At 43.1% G+C, this 11,074-nt stretch overlaps 1 protein-coding gene across 1 annotated transcript; it reads left to right on the top strand.

Moving 5' to 3' along the window:
* Window positions 1-3,811: 3,811 nt before the first annotated feature.
* Window positions 3,812-7,145, top strand: LOC311134716 (high choriolytic enzyme 2-like). The gene is made up of 8 exons (XM_084168486.1): window positions 3,812-3,820; window positions 4,191-4,265; window positions 4,453-4,498; window positions 4,709-4,861; window positions 5,179-5,296; window positions 5,994-6,172; window positions 6,500-6,581; window positions 6,916-7,145. The coding sequence occupies exons 2-8, from the start codon at window positions 4,200-4,202 to the stop codon at window positions 7,040-7,042; spliced, it is 771 nt and encodes a 256-aa protein (XP_084024612.1). The 5' UTR covers window positions 3,812-3,820; window positions 4,191-4,199; the 3' UTR covers window positions 7,043-7,145.
* The last annotated feature ends 3,929 nt before the right edge of the window (window positions 7,146-11,074 follow it).

Here is an 11,074-nt window from a genome sequence, read left to right as displayed (position 1 = left end):
GATAGCAACCATATTGCATGTACAGTAACAGACAGTTACATGACCGACAGCATGGTCAAGCAAGTTAATGTTTCCGACATTTTCGGACTACTATACAACTATTGATTTCGAACCACAGAGAGTTACCACAAGTTGCAAAGAAAACATGAGCTGCCTACACTAGTCCAGCACCATTTCAACTTCAACATTTCAACATCATCAAATCAACACTGCTTAGTCTAATAGTGACAACTAAAGATACCAAAAACAATTTAGTCCAATCAACGTAAGCTAAATATGATGTGGCTGTCCATGGTTCTGATTTCTGTGTGTGCGAGTTCGTGCAAGTAGAAAAACATGTTGACTCACCCTACTTGTAGAGAAACACCAATGCCATCCTCCTCTCTTTCATGTTGACAAAATGGTTATAAATCTGTCATACAGTACACATTTTTATTTTTTGTTGTCCTAGGCTATCTGGCTAAAATGCTTGCTCGCTAGCCTAACTTCCATTAATGGGCAACGTTAGATAGTTAACATTAGCCTTTTACATCTAGCTACATATTGAACTTCTATCCTCTCAGGCCAGGGGCACAACAATGTATGAATTAATGGTTGGATCAGAATCGCCATTATAACCATTGGCCATTACGGAGAATTAAATAAAACCACAAGTCCAAATCCCTATCTCCATCCATGGCTAATTTAGGAAAGGGCCAATTTTAGCTAGCTAGCTTGCCACCGGAGGACAACACAACGGGATGCAACAATTAAAGTTTTCTGTCGATGACGTATGCTCTCAATGGGATTTAATAGGAGTGACTCCTAAATCCAAACTGGCTTCCCTTGACCCTTTATTTTTGGTGCGTCAGGACCATTCACAGTTGAGCTGGCACATTTTTTAAAACCTTTTTTATCAAGGGAGGACAAATGCTTGCTGGCTTCCCTTGACTTCAATGTTACGGGAGGCAACAATGTCATACTCGTTTGGACCAGACAGCATCAGATAGATGGCATACATGTAGTGATACAGAGGAGTGCTGTTTAGCTGGCTCGGATGCTTTCTTCTGTGAGATACATTCAGCCTCTTGCGAATTGAAGGAAATGTATGAAACACAGAGAGATAAAAGATAAAATAATGTATATTTATAATCTGATAAACTGGTGTAAAACCCCTTGCACTGCCACAGTTGGTGGAGAATGTGGGCATAGCGCCCCCTGTTGGTTGAGAGAGGCATAGGTATTTGACTCCGGGTATAGCGACACTTGATGTAGGGAGTGTCCTAGTGCCATGAGGAGGTTAAATAGGCATAGTAAAGCCTCCCTGGGTTCCAGTGGTGTGGCGAGGTTGGACCATCTGCCCTCATCGACTCCAAGACTGGTGTGGAAGCTGTGAGGAGGACAGGCATGTGTGGATCAAACGGGACCAAGAGACTCACTTTACATTGGGGAGCATGTCAGTGGTAGAACTACAAGGACTGCGACCAGCCTGAAAAGCAAGGGAGGTGGTGCTGGGAGTTCACCTAGAGAGGGGTGAAGAAAGCTTTTGTTGGGGACAGCCCTACCTTCTTCCAGACCCACCTGCACTGCTACAGTCTCCACCCTCTGACGGCCATGCTACACTATAGCCGTCGGGCGTCCGGCATGGCATCAGCCCTCAGACGTTGAGGCTAATCTGATAGTGCTGTGCTCGCGTTGCGTCACGTCCAATGGCAGCGTCCAAGCTCAAGAATTGCCTATAAATTCAATTTTGGACGGCTGACGCACATTCATTCTATCTTGTGAATTGAAATAATGAAAAATAAAGTTGATTTTGGTTGCATATGGCCTCCACTAGACACCACTGGTTATTTTACTAAGATTTGGGAAGTTAAGAAGCTACTAGCTAGCTACATGGACTATGTTCACAATGTAAACAAAAGCAACATGTGTAATTACAGGATCATTTAGTACAACCACTAGCAACAATTTAAGAGTACTTGCGAAAAACTGGACCAAAGCTATTGTACATACGAATAATCGATGAATATGGTACAGTAGGGAAAAACTGAATAAAGATGGTCTTCCCCTCTACTTCTCTACCTCTCAAAACAACGTGCTCTGTGTAGTAGGTAGAATGTCACATTGACGCGACACTGCTGGCAAAGCAATGCGAATAGCGGAGCTGAAGTGAGCGCAAGCCAGAGAAAGATTCACCACTGCTCCAGCCTCCACCCTCTGAGCCGAAGCCAGAGGTGGCTTTGCTGCTGCCTGAGCAGCTCCAAGAAGAGCTTCCACTTCCACCCTAGCCAGAGCAATCACTGCACTACTGCCAGGAGTGGGAACCTGAGGGTGCCTGGCCACAGACCCCATTCATGCCAGAGAAAGAACCCTTACCAACTCTGCTCCCGCAGGTTCTCGCCGTGCCACCAGGAGCACCGCCAACAGTGCAGTCCTTCGCCGTGCCACCAGGGGGACTGCCAACACTGCAGTCCATTGCCATGCCACCAGGGGGACTGCCAACACTGCAGTTTCTTGCCGCACCACCAAGGGCACCACCATTGCTGCTGCAATCAACCACCAATCAGGAAGTGCAGTTGACCTTTAAGCTTTAAGCTAGTCATTTTTACATTTACATTTTTGGGGAGGGGCATCTGTGGAATGGCCAATCTTCAGTTGGCCAATGGCCTCCTTCATGGAGAAAGAAGTGTGGTGAAGCAGGGCCAAGCCTAGCCAGCATGAGGACTGTTCCCTTAAAGAGGGTGTGGCAGCCCTCTAATTGACTTAAATGGTAGGTAGCATAAACGCAACAACATATAACAGATGGATTTGCATTAGTATACGAATCAAAAGTCCCAATGCAAAGTTTCACCTCACATTTATATTTTACGGAGTTTTTACATAAAACCGATCAGAATTACGAAGAATGCCAAAGTCATGTCAGAAAATGCTTTTCCAGAGTGTGATGTAATTTTAAGGACCCGGCAAGCCAGCTTATTCCCTATAATTTAAATTCCAAAAGAATTAACTACAAATGTATAACTTCAAATTAAAGCAAATTGATTGCATGACCACTGGTTTCAATTACATTTTCAGCCAACTTACAAGTAAATACTTTATGAATTTACTGTTACAAATCAAATTGCAAGGTTGCTAGCCAAATAGCCTTCTAATGTTAGCCCTACTAGCCTGCTAACGTTAGCCCTACCAGCCTGCTAATGTTACATTATCACTGAATGAGTCCGCCAGTTGCTATCAACACCTAGCTTACAGCTACATCAAAGTAAACCAACGTTTTGGAAATACATAATGCCATCTAACCAAATATCAAAGAATGTTAGCTATATGCAGTTATCTTAGTCAGCAAGATAGCCAGCCAGATATTTTTCCAATTAACCTAAATTGATATTAATTTAATTAATTTCACATAATATGAATCGCATGTTATCGAGCACTACAGTAAAACTGTGGGCGGTACTGGCTCGGACAACGCTTACTTACTTATAGTAAAACTGTGACTAACATAATGTTATAATAGAGTAGGCATTTAAGGTGGTCTTATGAAACATTTGGACACAGGCACCTGTCTCCATTTCACAGGCCTTGGGTAGTTGCAAAAGATTAGGTAGCATTTTCAAGGAATAGAGAAGTTTGGAAAGGCTATGCTTTTCCAACTTTCTCTGGTTGGTGTGAGAATTAGCCATATGTCATCGAGACAACATACCTGCATCTTATCAGCGGAAAGGGGTGTTTTCAAATGTCATTACCAAACGGTCTATGAATGGATAGTTTTCCGGTCAATTGCATTATATAAGGTGTAGTGTCTGGATCAGTGAACCAACTTAACTTCATTTTCCGAAAGGTAAGAGTGTTGTTCATGTGCTTTGCCTACGCTATGTCATGCATGTGTAGGATTTCAATTTGACCAGTTTCTCACAGCAGGAAAATAACCCTGCAGCAACAGGAAATGTGAATGATTGTGTGGATTATAAGTCATGTAATTGTTGATACATTTTTAGTTAGGGCAAATCAAGTCTGAAATGTTCAACAGAAAAGTAGAAATTCCAAACTTTAGAAGCCTTTTAAAAACTTGAATACACTACAAGTTTGCATTTCTGGCAACAACAGGCTGATAAAATTAAGATTCTACACCTGTACTACAGGAAAATTACAGTCAGTAAATTACTTTCTGTGGTGGTATTCAGAGTTATTGACAGTGTATAACCTGGCAGGTTGTTGACATGTCTGCATTGAAGTACACTCTGGGCCTTCTGGCCCTGCTTGTAGTGGCAACCTGGGCCGAGGAGGTGAGTAAAACTCTACTAAACTTTCCACGGTGTGTTTTGTGTCTGCATTCATGTGTTCATGTGTGTGTTCATCCATTTATGTGTGGACATGTGCATGCATATTTTGTGAAACAACCTAACTATTCATTATAAGGTGTTTGCTGATTTGTCAATGTCATTATTTCTCTCTCTGTCTTTGCTGCCATAGGAGCTCTCTGTCTCTGAGCTGCTGGAGAAGGCCAACAGGAATGTTGGTAAGACAGTTTTAAAATTGTGATATACAATACCCGCCAAACACTTTCAGATAACATTATGAGTGATATGAAATATTAAATAAAGATGTATTAGAAAAGAAAGTTCCATGATCGCATTGCTTTTTAGTCCAGTACTAGGCTTAATCAGTATCCGGGAAACTGATCCAAAGTGTCACACTTTGACATCCTGTCCTGTCCCCATCCCTCCAGTGCATACCCGCAACGAGCCCTTGATTGTTGATGACATCGCCTACGTCAACGAAGCTGAGAGGAACGCTGACCCCTGCACGTCTCGCGGCTGCATGTGGCCCAAGTCCAGCGACGGCAAGGTCTATGTGCCCTATGTCATTGCCAACCAGTACTGTGAGTACCATGTCATAATGATACCTTATTTTACAGATGTAGGATATTAATTTGAGCTAGTTTGCTACAGCAGGAAAATAATCCTGCAGCAACAGCAAATGTGAATTATTATGTGGATTATAATTAACATCAAATAGACTACAAATGAAGATCCTACATCTCTACATGAGTCCCAAACTACTCTATAAGGTTATATAAGTAGACCATATAAGTAACATCTAATCATTACTGGCCATTAACTGTATTGTGTAGCAAGTTTCATGATACAGTAGTCGTTTTTTAACAGTATTTTTCTTGTCCCATCTGTGTGCTGCCAGCCACCAGGGAGCTGGAAGTCATTCAGCGTGGTCTGCAGTCCTTCGCCGGCTTCTCCTGCATCAACTTCGTCAAGCGCACCAATCACAGAGACTACTTGCACATCCAGTCCCAAAACGGGTACGTATACTATGGAATTACATATAGAATCGTAAGAGCTATGAATTATATGAGTATCTTTATGACGTACACAAACAGGCTGAGTTGGGACCAATTATTTATATAAACCCTGGATTGCTGATGCTATATATTGGCCACTAAGAGGCTTTGAAGGCACCGGTCGGCCATATTGGCACTCCCCAGTTGGAGCAGTCCTCAATAGGAATGATAGAATTCTAAACTATTTCAATGAAATATTTCAAAGACAAAATTACATGTATGCATTAAGGCATCTGTAATAGAATAAACGTGTCAAAGAAACAAATGTAGATATTAATAAATGCATTTCTATAGCTTCCAAAATCTTTTTTACATTAGAGGAGGAGTACCAAGATGGCTGCGCGGTGACTTCAATACAGCACCTAGTGTCAGTTATCCAGGGTTTATATACATCATTAGTTAGGAAAGTCCAGTGAGACATGAAACCGGATTATATGGCATGACACATTTATGGTAACAAATCAAAATCAAATCAAATTTTATTTGTCACATACAAGCGAAATGCTTGTGCTTCTAGCTCTGACAGTGCAGTAATATCTAACAGTGTGTGTGTCTGTGTTTGTGCGTGTGTGTGTGTGTGTGTGTGTTTGTGCAGGTCTAACAGAGACATTTAAAACAAATTGCACTGTTATAACTCTGTCCAACCCTCTCATGGCAGGTGCTGGTCCTACGTTGGTCGTTCTGGCAACGCCCAGGTTGTGTCGCTGAGCCGTTCCGGCTGTGTGTACCATGGCACCACCCAGCACGAGCTCCTCCATGCCCTGGGCTTCAACCACGAGCAGACCCGCAGCGACCGTGACAACCACATCCGGGTTCTCCTCCAGAACGTCCAGTCTGGTAGGATCCCTTTCTCTTTCCCATGTCCCCATATAACCATGTACATACACAGACATTCTATTATATTCAATGCTATTATATTCTATGCATGTGTACACGCATAGCCGCGGGAAGTAGGGGTGCTGCAGCACACCCTGATAAATATATGTAAAATATATATATATACTGTATATTATCCTAAATATATTCCTGTGGACATGTGTACACACACACACAAACATGTACAGTACATATACAGGCAAACACAAACACACTGTTGCATTAATCACCAACCGTTGCATTTATTTATTAGGGCAAGGTGAATCTAACGTATTCTCTCTCTTCCAGGCATGGAGCACAACTTCAACAAGATTGCCACCCTGAACCAGGGAACGGCCTATGACTACAACTCTGTCATGCAGTACCACAGGTTAGTCAACATCGTTTTACCACTTTCACATCAGTAGATGCTTAGTCAGTTGAGTAATTGTCAAACCAGCCTCATAAAATTCTAATTCTGTGCAGAGCCTGTGGTCTAGCAGTAAGACACCCGGCTTCAAGCCCATATAATTTTTTGTTGAATTGAACTTGATGTTCAATCCGATTCCCTGATCCACCCTTCCTACTGTCTCCACTTCATCTACCTGAACCCCTCTACTTCTAATCTGTCTAGATAAGCATAAAAACATGACCAAAAATATGATTACATGGTAAGCCTACCCCCACTCATCCCAAGTGTTCATGATGATGTGATGTGATTGTAGGTACGCCTTCTCCAAGAACAACCAGCCCACCATGGTTCCCATCCCCAACCAGAACGTGGAGATCGGCAATGCCTCCCAGATGAGCCAGAGCGACATCACCCGTCTCAACAGGCTGTACAACTGTTAAACAGACACCTTGTGTTTCTGTCCTCTCTCGTAAGGTTGTGTCGATGATTCAGTGTTGATATAAAAACACAGAATAAAGTTTAATAAACCGGCATGTAAAAATATACTGCATTTTTGTTTCATTATTTTAAAAGTCTTCATATATTTTTTTACAGCGTGGATAAAAGTCCTGGGTTGAAATACTATTTGAAATCATATCAAATAACCTAGTTTAGCTGGGCTTGATTGAGAATGCGTGGCGCAATAGAACCAATGAAATACTCTCAAAACTGTAAACCCTGCCTACTGGGCACAATTGGGAGGCTAGAGCAAACACTCAAAGCATATGAAACATTTGAAATAGCATTTGAACCCAGGACTGGTAGATACAGCTGTTTGCACCAATCAAACTGTTGGACACCAGCCCTGCTCTATCACTAGGCTACTAGTCCTAACTGCAGTCAGTCCCAATGCTGACCACAAGGGGGCGACACATTACTACAGAGCATTGTCAGGAAAAGTCTACTCGCACAGGTGTCAAACTCATTCCACTGAGGGCGGCGGAGTGTCTGCAGGTTTTCGCTCCTCCCTTGTACTTGATTGATGAATTAAGGTCACAAATTAGTAAGGAACTCCCCACACCTGGTTGTCTAGGGCTTAATTGAAAGGAAAAAACTAAAACCTGCGTAAACTAGGTCCTCCATGGAATGAGTTTGACACCCCTGGTCTACTGTAATTACAAACAAGAGTTTAATGGCTGTCTGTATTCTGGCTTGGATCCCGACAGACATTCTTCACAAAAACCATTCTTCCATTGTGTGACCCAATCTACTTGAGAAACAGACACAGCCTAATTCAAAAGGTTTGGTATGAAATGCTAAGTAGAGTCGAAGTTAAATCTGATCAGTAGCGGTGTGTGGGTAAAATCACTGGAGAAGCCAAGTATCTCCCCCAAAATGCCATATTACAACATATGTGTTGTGATAATTGCATTGTTTTCACTATAACCTGTTAGTTCATATGCCTTGCGACTGTGATATATAGGCCTAAAGGCCGAGACAATAAGAAGACACAGTGGCAGAATAAATTCAACCACATCTGTATTTTATCACAAAACCGGATAGCAACCATATTGCATGTACAGTAACAGACAGTTACATGACCGACAGCATGGTCAAGCAAGTTAATGTTTACGACATTTTCGGACTACTATACAACTATTGATTTCGAACCACAGAGAGTTACCACAAGTTGCAAAGAAAACATGAGCTGCCTACACTAGTCCAGCACCATTTCAACTTCAACATCATCAAATCAACACTGCTTAGTCTAATAGTGACAACTAAAAATACCTCTGTGATCCTCTGTAGCTCAGCTGGTAGAGCACGGCGCTTGTAACGCCAAGGTAGTGGGTTCGAGTCCCGGGACCACCCATACACAAAAAAAAAAATGTATATACGCATGACTGTAAGTCGCTTTGGATAAAAGCGTCTGCTAAATGGCTTATTATTATTATAGTCCAATCAACGTAAGCTAAATATGATGTGGCTGTCCATGGTTCTGATTTCTGTGTGTGCGCGTTCGTGCAAGTAGAAAAACATGTTGACTCACCCTACTCGTAGAGAAACACCAATGCCATCCTCCTCTCTTTCATGTTGACAAAACGGTTATAAATCTGTCATACAGTACACATTTTTATTTTTTGTTGTCCTAGGCTATCTGGCTAAAATGCTTGCTCGCTAGCCTAACTTCCATTAATGGGCAACGTTAGATAGTTAACATTAGCCTTTTACATCTAGCTACATATTGAACTTCTATCCTCTCAGGCCAGGGGCACAACAATGTATGAATTAATGGTTGGATCAGAATCGCCATTATAACCATTGGCCATTACGGAGAATTAAGTAAAACCACAAGTCCAAATCCCTATCTCCATCCATGGCTAATTTAGGAAAGGGCCAATTTTAGCTAGCTAGCTTGCCACCGGAGGACAACACAACGGGATGCAACAATTAAAGTTTTCTGTCGATGACGTATGCTCTCAATGGGATTTAATAGGAGTGACTCCTAAATCCAAACTGGCTTCCCTTGACCCTTTATTTTTGGTGCGTCAGGATCATTCACAGTTGAGCTGGCACATTTTTTAAAACCTTTTTTATCAAGGGAGGACAAATGCTTGCTGGCTTCCCTTGACTTCAATGCTACGGGAGGCAACAATGTCATACTCGTTTGGACCAGACAGCATGAGATAGATGGCCTACATGTAGTGATACAGAGGAGTGCTGTTTAGCTGGCTCGGATGCTTTCTTCTGTGAGATACATTCAGCCTCTTGCGAATTGAAGGAAATGTATGAAACACAGAGAGATAAAAGATAAAATAATGTATATTTATAATCTGATAAACTGGTGTAAAACCCCTTGCACTGCCACAGTTGGTGGAGAATGTGGGCATAGCGCCCCCTGTTGGTTGAGAGAGGCATAGGTATTTGACTCCGGGTATAGCGACACTTGAAGTAGGGAGTGTCTGGTGTGGAAGCTGTGAGGAGGACAGGCATGTGTGGATCAAACGGGACCAAGAGGCTCACCTTACATTGGGGAGCATGTCAGTGGTAGAACTACAAGGACTGCGACCAGCCTGAAAAGCAAGGGAGGTGGTGCTGGGAGTTCACCTAGAGAGGGGTGAAGAAAGCTTTTGTTGGGGACAGCCCTACCTTCTTCCAGACCCACCTGCACTGCTACAGTCTCCACCCTCTGACGGCCCTGCTACACTATAGCCGTCGGGCGTCCGGCATGGCATCAGCCCTCAGACGTTGAGGCTAATCTGACAGTGCTGTGCTCGCGTTGCGTCACGTCCAATGGCAGCGTCCAAGCTCAAGAATTGCCTATAAATTCAATTTTGGACGGCTGACGCACATTCATTCTATCTTGTGAATTGAAATAATGAAAAATAAAGTTGATTTTGGTTGCATATGGCCTCCACTAGACACCACTGGTTATTTTACTAAGATTTGGGAAGTTAAGAAGCTACTAGCTAGCTACATGGACTATGTTCACAATGTAAACAAAAGCAACATGTGTAATTACAGGATCATTTAGTACAACCACTAGCAACAATTTAAGAGTACTTGCGAAAAACTGGACCAAAGCTATTGTACATACGAATAATCGATGAATATGGTACAGTAGGGAAAAACTGAATAAAGATGGTCTTCCCCTCTACTTCTCTAACTCTCAAAACAACGTGCTCTGTGTAGTAGGTAGAATGTCACATTGACGCGACACTGCTGGCAAAGCAATGCGAATAGCGGAGCTGAAGTGAGCGCAAGCCAGAGAAAGATTCACCACTGCTCCAGCCTCCACCCTCTGAGCCGAAGCCAGAGGTGGCTTTGCTGCTGCCTGAGCAGCTCCAAGAAGAGCTTCCACTTCCACCCTAGCCAGAGCAATCACTGCACTACTGCCAGGAGTGGGAACCTGAGGGTGCCTGGCCACTGCCCCCATTCATGCCAGAGAAAGAACCCTTACCTACTCTGCTCCCGCAGGTTCTCGCCGTGCCACCAGGAGCACCGCCAACAGTGCAGTCCTTCGCCGTGCCACCAGGGGGACTGCCAACACTGCAGTCCATTGCCATGCCACCAGGGGGACTGCCAACACTGCAGTTTCTTGCCGCACCACCAAGGGCACCACCATTGCTGCTGCAATCAACCACCAATCAGGAAGTGCAGTTGACCTTTAAGCTTTAAGCTAGTCATTTTTACATTTACATTTTTGGGGAGGGGCATCTGTGGAATGGCCAATCTTCAGTTGGCCAATGGCCTCCTTCATGGAGAAAGAAGTGTGGTGAAGCAGGGCCAAGCCTAGCCAGCATGAGGACTGTTCCCTTAAAGAGGGTGTGGCAGCCCTCTAATTGACTTAAATGGTAGGTAGCATAAACGCAACAACATATAACAGATGGATTTGCATTAGTATACGAATCAAAAGTCCCAATGCAAAGTTTCACCTCACATTTATATTTTACGGAGTTTTTACATAAAACCGATCAGAATTACGAAGAATG

The sequence above is a fragment of the Coregonus lavaretus genome (genome assembly GCF_964263955.1).
Source record: "Coregonus lavaretus genome assembly, chromosome: 9".
Lineage (NCBI taxonomy): Eukaryota > Metazoa > Chordata > Actinopteri > Salmoniformes > Salmonidae > Coregonus > Coregonus lavaretus.
This window is presented reverse-complemented; position numbering and strand designations above follow the sequence as displayed.